Below are 17,017 nucleotides of genomic sequence, written 5' to 3' on the forward strand. Positions count from 1 at the left end.
ACGGGAGCAGCTCCAGCTGGAGCTCAGCAGCACAGGAGGGCCCCGGGAGCATTGCTTGGAGCTGAGCACGCAGAGAGTTCCAGAAGGGCTGGCTTGGAAAGCCAAGCTCAGTTCCATGGAAACCCTGAGATCCTGACCTGCAGGAAAAACACCCTTAGAGCTGAGAAGGGGAACAGCAGTAGGGTTTAAGAGCCCCCATTTTCTCCTCAGATTCCCAAACCAGAGGACACCTGCCCACCCCTGCAGCCCCTCTCCCTCCAAACACACCCCAGAGACTCCCTGAGCTCCTCAGCAAACCAGCACAAACTGGAGAGTTAGAGCAAACAATGGAAAAGAACAGAGGCCATCATCTGTGCTTTTTAAAGTCTCTTTATTGTAAATAAACACTGACAGATATTTATGCTCAAGTGCACAGAGCACACAACACACAGCACGAGCTGACAGACACTGCAGCTTTTAAACCTAAAAAAAAACCACTTAGAAGGCAGCAGAACAGGAAAGTTCAGCAGCAGCTGGGTGAGATCCCTCTCACCAAACACTCCAGGCAGAGCTGCAGTGCAAACAGAGCAAGGGGACAGCAGGGGACAGCGGGGGTGGCACTGGCACTGCTCACCCAGAGCCCCTCAGAGGGGCACAGGGTGAGCCTTGGGGACACCCCCAGGGCAGGTGGCCCTGGCCAGGCTGGTGCTGGTGCCTCTCCTCCCTCAGGTGCTCCTTGGCAGCCAGGCCAGGCTGGGTTTAAGTGTCACCCACCGGGAAGGGGACACCTGGCAGAGGTAACAGCTCTGAGGTCACAGCCAGTGCACACAGATCAGCCAGCCAGGCTGGCTTGAACTCTTTTCCCCCATTTTGCAGCTTTTCCCAGAGACTGAGCAGGTTTTTTAGCCCAAGTGCTCCTTTTCTTTTTCTTTGCAGTGACACTCAGGTCCCACTGGAGGTGACAGCAGCCAGCACCACCTGTGCTGCTTGAACAGAGGCACAGAAAGTCAGGGGGTCACAAAAACCTCCCGGTCCTGGGGAAATGCCCAGGAAGGTGCCAGGCTCACATGCACACCTCCAAACCCACCTCCAAACCCACCTGGCACCTGCCCAGCCCCTGGCACTGACCCCACTGACAGCAGGAGCTGCTGCTGAGCTGCTCCACCAAAAACACCTCAAACACCTCCTCGTGCCAGGCCTGTTTGTTCTGGGCTGTTTGCACACCCAGGGCCAAGAAATCAGGTGGTTTCAAGGAAATCCCTGGCACAGGGAGCTGCCAGGAGGTGCCCACTGGCATCACCCCAGCCCTGCAGCCCCTCAGGGCAATGATCTGCCCCCAAATCTGCTCTGCTCCAGACATGTTTGCTTTAAACCTTCTCAAGGCTAAGCTGCAGGAGGAAAAAGCTTTTGATTAAAGCACTGAGGCACAAACACTGCAGAGAAGGATGAAATTCCACCCCACAGCCCCAAAAGGAGCCACTGACCCGAACTGCAAACCACCAGATTTTCAGCAGTGATTAAAAAACAAAAGTCACGACCACCAACAACACATCAACATTCACAAATCCCAGCAGGTAAAAATATAGATTTTTTTTTTTTTTTGTCTCCTTACAATCATTTACTGCTCAGTGATATGAACATCATGAACTCTTCAGCAAGTTAGCCCAGCATTTTTGTGTGTAAACATCCTACAGTACATTTTCCACTCCTTTTTGCAGAGCAGGAGGGGTTTGGTCAGAGCAGCCTGACAAGGATGGGTTTGTGCGTTCAGAGCACTCTGGAGTGTGACAGTCAGGACTGCCATGGACAGGCTCTCAATATCTTCCTTCAACATTCTTTTTTTTTTTTTTTTTTTAATTTTTTTTTTCTGGTTTATTTCTAAGCACAAAAACATTTAAAACCCAAAACCAGACCTGAGGGGGAAAACCCTGAGGAGAAAAACTAATACAAACTCAATTTCTCACCAGCAAATTTCACCCCTCTGTGGCACAACTGCTTCAGATCAACACATTGTTCTGCTCCTCAGAAATCCTGAGGGGTCCAGATTTGTGCCTTGGTCCTCTCTATCTCAGTTTTATCAAATTACAACTCTGGGAGTGTTTAAAACAACCAAGTTTGAGCTCAAAATGCCCAGGTTAAGCCTCAAGCTCTGGGCTTGCTGAGCTCCTCCACAGCCAGGGCACATTTTCCCTGCTGTGGGTATATCCAACATTTATTTACACATTTAAAACAAGCAATTTCTGGGGCCCAGAATTGCTCAGATAAATCCTGGGGTCAGCTGAGAACAGCAGGTCCAGAACAGCCTCCTGCCCTGGACCCAAATGTTCCTTTCTTCACCCAACCTGAGGGTCCTGCCCTTATTGCAAGAAGAGCTGGAGTGAGTTAAAATGGAGTTTGGCAAAATGCAAGTCAAGACTTGTGGGAGAGAAGTGAAAATTTGGGGTTTGGGGGGATTTAAGGGATGGATTTAAGTTAAGACATGGCCACATAGAGCTGTGCTCCAAACTCTACAACAGCTTAAAACTATGAAAGGCAGCATTGGGAACATTCACAGCTTATTCATAGGCAAGTTAAAAGCTTGTTGTGGGTCTAAAATTTGGGGTAAAACAAAGAAAACTGGTAAAAAACCTTGTGCTTCCTGCAAACCCTGCCCTGGAGCTCTGCTGGTGCCAGCCACACTCCCATTTTCTGGGGTAAATGGACAAAACAGCCCCAAAATGCAGGAAAAATGAGGGAGAGGATGGAGTTTAAGTAGGGAGGAGGAGCTAAAATAGAGCTTGAGGTGGGATTTAGAGCACTGGGGCAGGAGGGCTCATTCCATCTGTCCCTCACAGGAGGCAGCCCTTGGGATGGATGTGCTGACCTGGGTGTCACATCCAAGCCAAAAGGAACTGGCTCAAACTGGGGGATTCACACCAGCACTCAAGGAGGGAAAGTCAAACCCTACCTGGAGCTCCCTGGATGGCTGAAAACCAGAAAAAAAAAAATAAAAGAGTTTGAACTTGGAAATAACTCAGAAATGGAGAAATAAAACCTGGGGGATTTGGCCTGGAAATGCCTTTTCCAAAGAAAAGCTGCCTCAGCGATGAAAACATGATTATTTAGTCCTCCCACTGTGGTTAATTTTGGCACCTGGCCAGGAGGAAAGGCGTGGGACACGATTTCAACACCCGGGGATGTGTTGGCTTAGGAGCATTAAAAGCAGCTTGGAAAAATCTCCACAGGAAATCCTCTGCAGCCCCATGGACAGACACTGCAGCATGTGGAAAGAAAAAGACACAGACAGGCTCTAAAATCACAGTTCAAGGCAAGTACTGGCCAGGGGGGCTGGTGGTGCCCCAGGGATGCTCCACAGTCCTGGTGCTCCTCCTGGTGCTGGAATTCCCAGCTGGATCCAAGGGGAAAGCAGGAACTCCTACACTCCTAAAGTGGCCATTTTCTGCAGGGAAGAGAGAAACAGGAGAGGTCACAGCAAGGAAGGCAGGAGGGGGAAAGCTGGAGACAGATCAGCTCATGGAGAGGTGAGTCCAGCTCCATGGAGCTGCTGCCCAGGGCAGGAACCACCTCAGGACTGGCTTCATCCCCTCCCTCCAAGGATTGGCTTCATCCCCTTTATCCAAGGATTGGCTTCATCCCCTCCATCCAAGGACTGGCTTCATCCCCTCCCTCCAAGGATTGGCTTCATCCCCTCCATCCAAGGATTGGCTTCATCCCCTTTATCCAAGGATTGGCTTCATCCCCTCCATCCAAGGATTGGCTTCATCCCCTTTATCCAAGGGTTGGCTTCATCCCCTTTATCCAAGGATTGGCTTCATCCCCTTTATCCAAGGGTTGGCTTCATCCCCTCCCTCCAAGGATTGGCTTCATCCCCTCCATCCAAGGATTGGCTTCATCCCCTCCCTCCAAGGATTGGCTTCATCCCCTCCATCCAAGGATTGGCTTCATCCCCTTTATCCAAGGATTGGCTTCATCCCCTTTATCCAAGGACTGGCTTCATCCCCTTTATCCAAGGACTGGCTTCATCCCCTCCATCCAAGGATTGGCTTCATCCCCTCCATCCAAGGATTTGCTTCATCCCCTTTATCCAAGGATTGGCTTCATCCCCTTTATCCAAGGATTTGCTTCATCCCCTTTATCCAAGGATTGGCTTCATCCCCTCCCTCCAAGGATTTGCTTCATCCCCTCCCTCCAAGGATTGGCTTCATCCCCTCCATCCAAGGATTGGCTTCATCCCCTCCATCCAAGGATTGGCTTCATCCCCTTCCTCCAAGGATTGGCTTCATCCCCTTTATCCAAGGATTGGCTTCATCCCCTTTATCCAAGGACTGGCTTCATCCCCTCCCTCCAAGGATTGGCTTCATCCCCTCCATCTGAGCACACAAATGTGGGAATGTGGGTAGTGGGACCCACGAGGGGCAGCTTTAGATTTTTGGCTTTAAGGCATTTAGAGAATGGTGTGGCAAAAAGCTGATAGGCCAAGAAACACTGAGAATGCATTGGAGTTAGGAAATAATTGGCTACTGATTGTGATGGTGTGAATTCTTCAAATGAGACTGAAAAGGGAATAAAAGTGTTTAAAACACCTCTGAGTTGCCCCATCTCTGGGTCAGAAAAGGGCATTTTCTGACACACCAAGACCTGTTTCACTCTTTCCATCACCCTCCAGCCTCCTGCCAAACCCCCCTGAAGGGTTTTCCCATCTCAGCCCAGCCCACACAAGCTCTGAGAGGTGGAGAAGCTCAGGAGTGAGGAGGCAGGTTGGTTACTCTGGGTTGCTCACTTTTATTGACCCTCTCCATGGGGAATCACACTGCCAGAACCACCCAAGAACCACCACGGTGACCACCTTGCAAACTGACCACAATATGAAATATAAATATAAATACATAAAATATAAATATAAATACTTAGAGCTCTGATAAAACTCCTTCCTCTGCCTCCCTCAGGGCCCAACAGACACCAGGAACACCCTCAAAGACAAATCCACGATCCGGTGCCTCCTCCAAAATCCCTGGGAGCAGCAATGTCACCACACCCTGTCCTGGGACACACAGCTGGGACCCTGCCCTGCTCAGCACCATCCCATGTCCTGCTCCAGGGATGGAGCAAGCTGGGCTAGAACCACAATTTGCAGCAGCCAGCCCAAGCACAAGCCCAGGTGGAGCCCCTGGATCAGCAGGCTCAGCCCCCAGTGAGGCCCCCCAGAATCTCAGGTTTTATCCAGCACAAGATTCCTTCTGCTCCATGGGTTTGTCCTTGCCCAGAGAGGTTTCCATGCAACAGGAATCAGAGAAATCCAACTTACTAACCCCAAAGAGCACACCCAAGCTGCTTGCAGAGGTACTCAGAGGGAAGCATTTCCCTCTGGAGGCTGCAAAGGAAGCAGAGCAGCACAGCAGGGCTCACAGTGCATCCTAAAGGAGACTGAAATAGGAAAAGCAGCAAAGCAAATGAGGGAGGAGTGAAGGAGCCCCAAAATTTGCCCAGGGCAGGTTTGTGTGGCAGCAGGAGGTGAGAGAAGGCAGGGACAGCAGTTGGCTGCTGGGACAAAGAGGGGATTTGTAACTTTTCCAATGAGGTTTCAGCCCAGAAACAAAATCCTGTCCAGAATTAAACCCCTGGCACTGATGGAAACCTGCCTGCGTGGAGCCCCACTCTGAAAGCCTGGCACCACAACTCCAGCTGGGAGGGGGGATTTGGATGTTTCGGGGGTGGTTTTGAAGGGGTGTTTCAATTGTTTTTTTTTTTTTCCTCAATCCAATCCAGGCTGGATAATTTCAATGCAGAAAGAGAGACCCTGCTCACGATCCTGGGCAGGGTCTGGATTTCAGAGAGGACTGTCCCAGACGTATTTTATAGAAAATCCTTTTGCCAGGATCTTTTCTCCTGAGAAGCTGAGAGGCCTCAGAAACGAAATGTGAACAATGATTCTCTGCTCGGTGGAATGTGGCAGGTGCATCTGGGATTGGTCTCATGTGGTTGTTTCTACTTAACCAATCCCAGTCCAGCTGTGTCGGGAATCTGAGCACTCACAAGATTTTATTATCATTCCTTTCCTTTCTTTTCCAGCCTTCTGATGTCTCCTTTCTCTTTTCTTTAGTATAGCTTTAATATATCTTTTTCTTTGAATATAATATATATAATAAAATAATAAATCAGCCTTCTGAACCATGGAGTCAAGATTCTCATCTCTTCCCTTGTCCTGGGGACCCTCAAACACCACCACACTGCTTGGGAAACAGCTTCATCCACCTTGGAGACAACTGCAAAGTGACTTTTCAGCAGTTTTACTTCCCTTTGGGACTTTTGTTTTGCTTAGGTGGCTCTGATTGGGTTTGGGGTTGTTTTTGTGTGTGGTTTTGTTTTTTTCTCTCTGCACGATCAGTTTAGGTGGAAAAAAAAAAGGCAAATAGAAAACTCTCCCTTCTTCCTGTTTTTTCAGCCCCAAAGCAGCTGTGTTACCCAAGCCAAGCAAAGAACAGAAGCAGCCTCCAGTGATTTCCATGCAGGGGTCACAGAGAAGTTGGAAAAGTGATAAATATAAATCCCAGAGTGGTTGGGGTTGGAAGAACCTTTAACCATCACCTAACCCAACCCCTGTGAGCAGGGATGTGCTGGAAACCACGAGGATCCACACCAATCATGCCCAAGGTCCCCCAGTTTGGCATCTGACAGCTCCACAGAGCCTCCAGGCACAGCTGCAGGTTCCCAGTTTGCCCAGTAAAGGAATAACCAGAGCCCAGCCCAAGGGAGCTCCATGAGCCACAAGAAAAAGCCCAAATGGACAAAACCTAAACCCAGAGGCATTGAGAGCTCTGTGAGCCAGCAGAGCTGGGCTGGGCTCTGTAATTGGGGAGTTCATTAGAGGCAATCACTGAGGCTTTCCCTGCAGTCCCTTTGGAAAACAGGGCTTGCAAAGCCCAGGCCCCCAGGGATCAGCAGCTCCCCCGGATCTGGGGGGTGTTACAAGGTGGATGGTCAGGAGAAACTGAAATAATGGCAGAGAGAGGATTTCAGAAAGAGAAAACTCATCAAGGCAAGGAGGAAAAACCCCTTTAACCCCTCTGCCAAGTCTTTTTGAAATTACCAATAAGCATCAGCAACAAACCCTGCACTGAAATGAGGACAAAACCTGGAGTTTAAAATCTCATGCCCAAAATTTGCCCATTCTGCTCCCTACAGAATAATATCCCCCCTGGCTGGGAAGCACAAATGGACCTTAAAATGAATTCTGCTTTTGGGGGTTCCTTCTGAGGAGAATCCTTCTGCTCACTGAAAGGCACCAGGCAGCTCTGGCAAGGGTTCAAGAGGGTTTGTGACTTGTTTTGGAAAAGGTGGAGCCAGAGGGGCGCAGCAAAACTTACTGAGTTCAGGGAGGGCTTGTCCCTGTGGGTGTCCACTGCTTCCACATCCATGGTGATTGTCTCCACTTTGCAGCCTTCACCCAAGAGAGAGAGAGGTTTATGTGGGTGATTTATTAACCAAACAGCAGGGAAAATGAACAGGAATAAATCTCTTATTTGTAAAAATGCCCCAGCTCATAAATCCACAGCTCACCCCATGAACAGAATTTTACACTCGGTGGTTTTTAGGAGTGAGAGCACAGCCCTGAGCTGTTTGGGCTGCACAGAAAAGCCAATTTTAACTGACTGCACCCCAAGTTTGGAGGCACAGCCTTCCTCACCCACAGGGAAAATCCAATTGTTTCAAAGAGAGGCCAGGGGAGAAGACCCTGCACCTCCACATCTGCTCCCCCAGCCCTCCAGAACCCTTTTCCATGCTGAATTTTTGTATATTAACCAGGAAATAACCTCTTTATCTATTACCAAAGCTTCTAGAGCAGGGCCAGGTGCGGCCACACATGGACACAACCCTGCCCAAAACATCCCCCCACATAAACCAGGAGAGGAATCCAAATTAAAAATGAAAATAAAGCAGTTATTTACCATAGGCAACAGGCGTCAGCTTGAAAATGGTGTGGAGGGGGCAGCGCAGGTAGGGCAGCTCATCTAGGGCACAGAAAGGTGGTCTGGGGTCACCTGGGATGCCACAGCCCCCCTGTCCCCTCCCCAGCCCCACAGCAGCACTGGGATGTCCCTACCCAACCCAAAAGGGTTGGACTAAACCCTTTTAATGGTTCTTTTACCCCAAACCATTCCAGGATTAAATGGGAATTGTCCCAGGAGTGAGAGCCCGTGGATGGCACCCAGACCAAACCCTTTTAAGGGTCTTTTAACCCAAACCATTCCAGGATTGAGTGGGAAATTTCCTGTGCATGGCACCCAGACTAAACCTTTTTTAGGGTTCTTTTACCCCAAACCATTCCAGGATTAAATGGGAATTGTCCTGGGAGTGACAGCCTGTGGATGGTACCCAGACCAAACCCTTTTAAGGGTCTTTTTAACCCAAACCATTCCAGGATTGAGTGGGAACTGTCCCAGGAGTGAGAGCCTGTGGATGGCACCCAGACTAAACCCTTTTAAGGGTTCTTTTTAACCCAAAACATTCCAGGATGAAATGGGAATTGTCCTATGGGAGGCACCGAGACTAAACACTTTTAATGGTTCTTTTTAACCCAAAACATTCTAGGATTGAGTGGGAATTGTCCTTTGGATGGCACCCAGACCAAACCCTTTTAAGGGTTGTTTTAACCCAAACCATTCCAGGATTGAGTGGGAATTGTCCACGGAGTGAGAGCCTGTGGATGGCACCCAGACCAAACCTTTTTAAGGGTCAAACCATTCCAGGATTGAGTGGGAAATTTCCTGTGCATGGCACCCAGTCTAAACCCTTTTAAGGGTTGTTTTACCCCAAACCATTCCAGGATTGAGTGGAAACTGTCCTGGGAGTGAGAGCCTGTGCATGGCACCCAGCCTAAACCCTTTTAAGGGATCTTTTAACCCAAACATTCTAGGATTGAGTGGGAATTGTCCCAGGAGTGAGAGCCTGTGGATGGCACCCAGACCAAACCCTTTTAAGGGTCTTTTTAACCCAAAACATTCTAGGACTGAGTGGGAATTGTCCTGTGCATGGCACCCAGACCAAACCCTTTTAAGGGTCTTTTTAACCCAAACATTCCAGGATTGAGTGGGAACTGTGCCAGGAGTGAGAGCCCGTGGATGGCACCCAGACTAAACCTTTTAAGGGTCTTTTAACCCAAACATTCCAGGATTGAGTGGAACTGTCCCAGGAGTGAGAGCCCGTGGGTGGCACCCAGGCAGTCCCTGGTGACAGCAGTGAGGCACAGGAAATCCAAACCCAGCAGCTGGGAAGGAGAGTGGAGGCCAGGCTGGCTCAGGGCTCTCCAGCACTGGGCAGGGCTGGGCTGGGGGCTGGATCCCACCCTCTGAAAGGGCTTTTCCAACCCAAACAATTCCATGATTCCATTTCCAGGGCTCTCCAGTGGCTCAGGGCTGGGAAAGCACCTCAGCAACAGCTGCCATGGGCCCACAGGAGATTTATCCAGAGCTGTATCTGAAAGTTGATGAAGTTTTTTACAGGTTTATTGAGGTCATTAAAAGTTTTATGAAGCCCTAGTGCCACTCACTGGAGATTGCAGGAGACTGGAACCTTCCAGGTGTGTGTGCTGTGCAAGAAATCAGCATTTCCCTGGGGTGGAGCACTCCTGCCAACCCTTCCAGGCCACTGAGGCTCTTTAATTCATCAGAAAATGATGAATTTTTATTTTCCTTTGCATTAAAAACCAGTCCCTTACACATTCTGTAAGCACTGCTGCTGCAAACAGCTCCAGAAACAAAACTTGGGCAGCAGCACATCCTCAGGGAGCTCCTGGCACTGCTGCAGTGCAGGGGTTAAAGCACTGCTGAAACATTTCCTTTCCTCCTTTTTGAAACACCTTGTTTAAAAAAACCCCACCTTGTTAAAAATAATATAAAAATAAAAATAAAAATAAAAATAAAAATAAAATTAAATTAAATTAAAATAAAAATAAAATTAAATTAAAAATAAAATTAAAAATAAAATAAAAATAAAATTAAAAATAAAAATAAAATTAAATTTAAATTAAAAATAAAATTTAAATTAAATTGAAAATTAAAATAAAATAAAATAAAAATAAAAATAAAATTAAAAATAAAAATAAAATTTAAAATAAAAATAAAATAAAATTAAATTAAAAATAAAATTTAAATTTAAATTTAAATTAAAATTAAAATAAAAATAAATAAAAATAAAATTAAAATTAAAAATAAAATTAAAATTAAAATTGAAAATAAAATTAAAATTAAAATTAAAATTAAAATTGAAAATAAAAATAAAAATAAAAATAAAAATAAAAAATAAAAATAAAAAAATAAAAAATAAAATTCACCCAGTCATTCCAAACCACCCTCCCCAAAACCCCAGGAGGGGAAGCAGGGAGAGGAGCCATCCCTTTATTTTTGTACCTGCACTCTTGTCAAGAAAATAAGCCAGGAGGCACCTCATAACTGCCTGGTGGGAGATAACCAGGACGTTTCCTTGCCTTTCCAGCTCCATAATTACTGGCTCCAGACGCTGCACCAAGTCCTGGTAGGACTGGAAAACCAAACAGGAATTGGTCAAGGGGTTGTGTAAACACAGGGTGAAACAGAGGTGGCAATTAGCAGAGTCCCATTCAGGGAAATGTCAGTTAAGGCAGCAGAAAGTTCAAGGAGGTGATGGGTGATGGGGTAAAAATAGGAAAAAAAATAAAAAAAAAGGCAAAAAAAGGCAAGAGCAGAAAGTGAAATTCAGTGTCAGAAGCCTCAGACCGCGGGAGGGATCAGATTACTGGGAACTGAATGAAAAAAAACAGGGGAAAAACCAAATAAAACAGTAAATGATTCATTTCACCAGGTTGTGAAGGAAAGCCAGCCATGAGTGCAGCCACACCCGGGGTAATTTCATTTCTCAGGGACAATTCTGGGATGCAGAACCCCCCTGATGGTGTCTGAGGGCAGCACCCAGCAAGTGGCCAAATTATTGGATTGAAAAGCAGCATCTGCCCACCCCAGTGGGGGAAATACAGAAACATTTCCCCCAAAGGAGAATTTGGGATCTCAATGTTTTAATCAGGACAAAAAATTTGCAATTTTGGACACAAATATTGGCAGAATGACCTCAAATGGAGTCAGTTTTAATTCCAACCCCCCAGCAAGTGGCCAAATTATTGGACTGAAAAGCATCCCCTGCCCACCCCAATGGGGGAAATACAGAAACATTTCCCCCAAAAGAGAACTGGAGACCTGATGCTTTCATCAGGATGAAAATTGGCAATTTTGCACACAAATACTGGCAGAATAACTTCAAATGGAGTCAGTTTTATTCTGCCAGTATTTGTGTGCAAAACTGCAAATTTTCATCCTGATGAAAGCATCAGGTCTCCAGTTCTCTTCTGGGGAAATACAGAAACATTTCCCCCAAAGGAGAATTGGGGATCCCAATGTTTTCATCAGGATGAAAATTTGCAATTTTGCACTCTAATACTGGCAGAATGACTTCAAATGGAGTCAGTTTTCAGTCCATGCCCCAGGTAAATGTTTGTTTCAGTGCACTGTGTGCTGTTGATGTTTTTAGGCTCCTCACCTCCCCTCCAGGATAACGATAGAGATATTTCTCCTGATCCCTCATGGCAAACTCCTCTGGATACTTGGCCTCAATTTCTGCATAGGTCATTTCTTCACAGACCCCCTGAGGGAAGGAAACACTGCTTACCACAAACCTCATTTCATCAGAGGGCCCACAGGCAGGGAAGGAAAAGCAGAGCTGAGATCAAGATCCCTTTTTGGCAGGGAAATTTCAGGTGCTGCATCTGCCCCAGCCCTGCCCCCCCAGCGTGGTGCCAGGCTGGTTTGGAGAGGCTGGGCTTTGCTTTTACCTCCAAACCAGGAAGGTTTTGGCAGTGCTGGTGTTTGCCAGGGATGAAAAATGAGCCCTCACTTCCCCAGCAACCAGGCTGCAATTTCCTGAGGGAATCAGAGTGGGAGCAGCAACCTTTGCCCAGCCGGGAGGGTGGCCCAGATGTCTGGGATGGTCAGGGCTCCTCTCCTCCTCCACACCACCTGCAGGGTCCCCAGCAAGACCTGGCAGCTCTGAGCACTCCCAGCCCTCCACCAAACCACCCCAAACCCCATCCTCAAGGCTGAGGTCCCTGATACAAGAACATGGCTGGAAATGACCTGAAACTGTGGGGTTTTTGTTCGTTTTTTCTGCTTTTTTGGGGTTAAGATTGAAGGCAATTGAGATGTTTAGATTTAAGAGTTTATTGCTTCTTATTAATGCTACAGCCTCACAGCCATGAGCTCTGCAGTCTTTTATCAGTAAGGTATAAAATGATAAGTTATTTTTTGTTAAAAGGTTTTTTAAGGCTAAACTCTTTAATTAAGAGATGATACCTAGATTATTTTCCTTTTTAACCCAAGAACTGATCCCTTGAAGTCCACACTGTGGCCTTTTCTGTTTCATTATAAAATACCACCAAACCCATGGAGAAGAAGGAAGAAGAAAGTGAAGAAGAAGGAAGAAGCACAACCTGTCTCTGCCCTAAAACCTCCATCAAGTTTCATATTTGTTTCTATATTCTAAAACCCCAAACTCTAAGTTTTCCACCCTGAGACATTGCACACTTCTGACCAACTCCACACCCACAATCCCAGTGCTATTTATCAATTTTGGAAGCTTTCTTTACAGCCCATGCCAAATGCAGTGCTCTCTGGGGAGTCTGTGCCTTTCAGCACAGAGAGTTGAAAATTCTCAGCATCCAGGGCTCCAACATAAATCATGGTGATTAATTTGGTTTTAAACATTATTCCCCACCCAAACTCACGGAGAAGAAGGAGGAAGAAAGTAAAAAAGCACAACCTGTCTCTGCCCTAAAACCTCCATCATGTTTCATATTTGTTACTATATTCTAAAACCCCAAACTCTTAAATTTTCCACCCTGTGACATCACACACTTCTGACCAACTCCACACCCACAATCCCAGTGCTATTTAATTTTGGAAACCTTCTCCACAGGTCAAATGCAGTGCTCTGCACAGAAAGCTGAAAATTCTCAGCATCCAAGGTTCCAACATAAATCAGCTGGGTTTATGGTGATTAATTTGGTTTTAAACATTATTCCCCCTCTAGAAAAGCTGAGGTTTTTAAGCAGCCTCTCACTCACAGCATCAATCTCATTGAGGATCTTCCACTGCTCATAGAGCACCCCCAGGCACTCTGCTGTCTGGATTGTCCTCTTCAGCTGGCTGGTCCACACCTTCAGGTCCACGATCTCCTGCTCCTCAATGAACTTCTTCAGAGCCTGGGAAAACTGGGGAGAAAAGCCCCAGGGAGTTAGGAGGAGGGTGATGCCTTTTGGGGCTCCCTAACAACACAGGCCAGACTCAATCAAGGCAATAAAAAGCAGGTCTATATTTATTGAATATAAATATTCAGATATATTTAGGGCAGAAAAAGCCCCACAGGGGTTACACCCAAAAGCAGACCATGCCTCAGAGGTTGTCACACTTTTAGAAGTTTGCATATTAATGTTTTAATTAGAGCTTCAGGGCTAAAAGTGAAGCCCTCCAAGGCATCAGCAGAGCCCCAGGCTGGGCACATACCTGCTTGCCCCGGGGTGAGAGCCCCGAGTCCCCTCCAATCCTGCCCAGGAGGTTGTGCTCGCTCTCGCCGTGGCGGCACAGGTAGATGGTGCGGGGCTGGACGTGGATGTTCATCAGGTAATAGACAATTTTACTCTGGATGTAGTCCTGCACTCGGTTCACCAGGAACCGCTGGCCCACGTTGATCACTTTAATGAAGGAAAGATCTCTGGAGGGGATATAAAATAAATAAATAAAATTTTCAAACCACAAAAAAAGGGTGGTTTGAAAAACAAGGCAGGAGCAGCTGTGGGTGTCACCCAGCTACTGCTCCTCTAGGAAAGGCAGGACAGGCTCTGACTGCTGGGCTTAAAAATCCTTCCCTGGGAGGGTGGGCACACCAGGCTGCCCCTGGATCCCTGGAAGTGAGCAAGGCCAGGCTGGACAGGGTTTGGAGCAGCCTGGGACAGTGGGAGGTGTCCCATGGCTCTTAGAGATGGGCTTTGAGATCCCTTCAACCCAAAGCATCCTGTGATTGTGCAGCACACAGAGAAAAATCCCTTCAAATCTCACTTGGGACCTGTGATTCACCTGCACACAGTCACACCTGGGGAGAGCAGAGGTGCTGGAGCATCCTGACAGCAGAGCAGCTCATGTGCCCAAGGACAAAGGGATGTGCCAAGGGATTTGCTTACTTGTCATAAGCATCTGGGTCCAGAGGCTGGTAGGTGACCTTGTAGCACTCAATCCTCTTCAGGAAATCCTCCATCACATTCTCCCTGTGCCTCTCTGGGTAGTCAGGGCTGGAAACTTTCACCTCCTGCCCAACAGACAGCCTGAGTTAAGCAAACTCAAGAGAGAACAAAAGATGAATAAGGTCCTCCCCTTTTGAAACAAATCCACATTGTTCAACGCTGCCCCGGGGAAAAACCTGCTCCTGGAGAGGAAACAAAGGGCGACTCTTAAGGCACTGAAGTGGTTGGCCCTGACAGACACCCTGGCTCAGAGTTCTGCCCTCCCTCCCTTGCCAGCCCCGCACTTCAAGGTCACCCATTCCCGGCTCCACTCCATTTCCACATTCTCACATAACAGCATCTCCGGCTTTTAATAAACCTGCAAATCCCAGCTGCTTATTGGGCAGGTGAAAGGCGACAGGGAGGCGTTGGCAGAGATGCCCAGGAGCTCCCTGGGCCCGTGACCTTGCACTGAGCACCCAGGCTCCCATGGCAGCCCAGCCTGGGAAGGGCAGCACGCACCAGGATATTGGCAGCGATGACCTCTGGATCATCACAGACAGACTCCACGAAAAACACCTAGGGAAAAGGCAAGGGAGCACACTTCAGAGCCAAAACTGCAGAGCTCCTGGGCCAGGGAGCCACAATTAATTAAGCACACAATTAATCACACACACAATTAAAGCATTACCTTGAAAGCGTTTTCCTTAGCAAAGTTTAAGATCAGGTCCCGGCGCTCCCGAGTCGTGTTGGTCGCATCAAACACCTGGCAGAAAATGAGGGGGGAGCACTGAGCAAGTTTATCTTCAGACTTCTAAACCCCAAATCAGGTGCCTGAACACTCCAGGCAGCTTTGAACTGCCCTGATGTAAACTATTTTTAGTGCAGAGGATCTTACGGCTATTTGCCCACACTCCACCAAGAGATAAGACTTCACATCTTCCAGAGCCACCAGGGCACAGCGTCTGCAGGACAGAAACAGGGATGGTCACAGCTGGTGGAAAGCATCCCCACAGCAAAGCTTCTGAGCCAGCAAGGAGGGATTCAAACACCTCCCTCACAGCCCTGCGCTGTTCTAAGAGCCCCAAAAATCTTGGGGCACCTCCACTGTGACCTGAGCCTTGCAGCCCCTGAGGTTTGTGCCAGCCCCAACCTCCCAGGCCCATCCCTGGCAGGATCCCTGCACAGGCTGTGCTGTTCCTTCTTCCTTCCCCAGGGACTCAGGGTTATTTTCTGCTCCTCACACACACAGCCTGCCAAGACTCCAGCGCCCCCAGCCCTGCAGGCACCCACCCAGCCCCGACAGGGACTCACTTGCGGATTTCCATGGCCTCTTTATTGTCGTGCCTGAAGAAATCGTAGGACTTGTAGGATTTCACCGCTTCACGCCGATACACCCCTAAATTAAACACTTCACACACAGGGGAGGAGAGGGTGAGGGCAGTCCACTGGCAGTGTCCCAGCACGGGCAGGGATGCCCCAGCAGGGGGCAGGGATGCCCCAGCACACCCACCCACCTTTGGTGGGCACCCCGATCCAGTTGAGGTAGCGGGTGAGCTTTTTGGACATGTAGGTCTTGCCCCTGGCAGGCAGCCCGATCATCACAATCAGCGTCGGTGAGTTGGTCATGTAGGAAGCCCATGCTGCAAAAAAAAAAACCCCAAAAAACAACCAAAACCACCCCAAAACAGCATCAGGGGAGCTGGAGAGCATAAAGTGAGACCCACAAAGCGTCATCCCATCTCCCGGTGGATAAAGCACCTCCGCGCATCCCAGGACGGGCTGGCCCTGTGTCCTTGTCATTAATGAGCTGCTGTGACCGCTCTGCGGTCTCGCAGGTGTTTGCTAATGAGGCAGCACCGCTGCCTAATGGGGCTTTCAGTGTTAACAGCATTTACCGCCCGGGCAGCGCCGTCAAGGGCGAACGAAAGATGTTTTTAACAAAACGGTCACGCTCTCTCGGGGAACAGCCCGAGCAAGCTCCCAGAACGCCCGCGGAGAGGCGGATTTGGGGCCAAAAGCACGGAATGGGGATGGATGCAGCAGCATCCAGGAGGTTGGGGACAGGGGAACCGCGGGAGGGGACAGCCAGGGCAGGCAGCAGGACGGGGATCGCGCGCGGGAGGGACGCGAGGCTCGGGGCGAACGCGCAGCCCTGTCCCCCTCCCGGTACCGGTTCCGTTTCTTTCCGGCCGCGGGGCGCGCACCCAGCCCCGCACCGCCCCGGCCCGGGGCTACTCACAGCACTGCTTCTCGCCGGCCCTGCCCCGCGGGGCCCCGCCGCCGCCCCGCAGCGGAGCCGACATGGCTCCGCGCCGCCGCTCCGCGCCCCTCCGCACGCAAATCGCATGCAAATGACCGGCGGGGCTCGCGCACGGCGGAGCGGGGAACGGAAACCGGGGACCGCACACGCGGGAAAAGGGGCGCGGCGGGGCGGGAAAACCGGCCCGCGTCACGCGCGCGGGGGCGCGCGCTGTATGCAAATGAGACCGGGAGGGAGGGAGAGAGAGCCGCGCGCTGTATGCAAACGAGACCGGGAGGGCGGGGCAACCGCTCGCTATATGCAAATAAAACCGGGAGGGAGGGAGAGCTGCGCGCTGTATGCAAATGAGAGGGGCGGGGGAGCCGCGCGCTGTATGCAAATAAGATGGAAAGGGCGATGGGCGGAGCGAGAGGGGAACCGGAGCACGCGCTCCATGCAAATGAGATGGGCGGTGATGAAAGGAGAGCTGAGCTCGCGCC

General features: G+C 49.1%; 1 protein-coding gene across 2 annotated transcripts; it reads right to left on the minus strand.

Annotated features, from left to right (window-relative positions):
- Nucleotides 1-349: 349 nt before the first annotated feature.
- On the minus strand, nucleotides 350-16,762 carry PFKFB2 (6-phosphofructo-2-kinase/fructose-2,6-biphosphatase 2). Of its 2 annotated transcripts, XM_050984963.1 has the most exons (14): nucleotides 16,518-16,762; nucleotides 15,793-15,918; nucleotides 15,590-15,686; nucleotides 15,174-15,240; nucleotides 14,967-15,041; nucleotides 14,798-14,854; nucleotides 14,237-14,361; nucleotides 13,563-13,770; nucleotides 13,124-13,270; nucleotides 11,545-11,649; nucleotides 10,386-10,515; nucleotides 7,926-7,988; nucleotides 7,344-7,417; nucleotides 350-3,418 (listed from the first exon to the last, which is right to left on the minus strand). In XM_050984963.1, the coding sequence occupies exons 1-14, from the start codon at nucleotides 16,579-16,581 to the stop codon at nucleotides 3,395-3,397; spliced, it is 1,362 nt and encodes a 453-aa protein (XP_050840920.1). In that variant the 5' UTR covers nucleotides 16,582-16,762; the 3' UTR covers nucleotides 350-3,394. The 2 variants fall into 2 exon arrangements, with proteins under 2 accessions (XP_050840920.1, XP_018777783.1); XM_018922238.3 differs by lacking the exon at nucleotides 16,518-16,762 and having other exon boundaries at nucleotides 15,793-16,511.
- Between the last annotated feature and the right edge of the window lie 255 nt (nucleotides 16,763-17,017).

Source organism: Serinus canaria, chromosome 26 (genome assembly GCF_022539315.1).
Source record: "Serinus canaria isolate serCan28SL12 chromosome 26, serCan2020, whole genome shotgun sequence".
NCBI classification, from domain to species: domain Eukaryota; kingdom Metazoa; phylum Chordata; class Aves; order Passeriformes; family Fringillidae; genus Serinus; species Serinus canaria.

Excerpts from the sequence above, each read along its gene's own strand:
- PFKFB2 (XM_018922238.3), bottom strand. The coding sequence starts at position 16,078 with ATGACAAGGACACAGGGCCAGCCCGTCCTGGGATGCGCGGAGGTGCTT. Across the intron at positions 14,855-14,966 it reads CTAAGGAAAACGCTTTCAAG|GTGTTTTTCGTGGAGTCTGT; the intron begins GTAATGCTTTAA and ends CCTTTTCCCTAG. Across the intron at positions 11,650-13,123 it reads TCCTCAATGAGATTGATGCT|GGGGTCTGTGAAGAAATGAC; the intron begins GTGAGTGAGAGG and ends TCCTTCCCTCAG.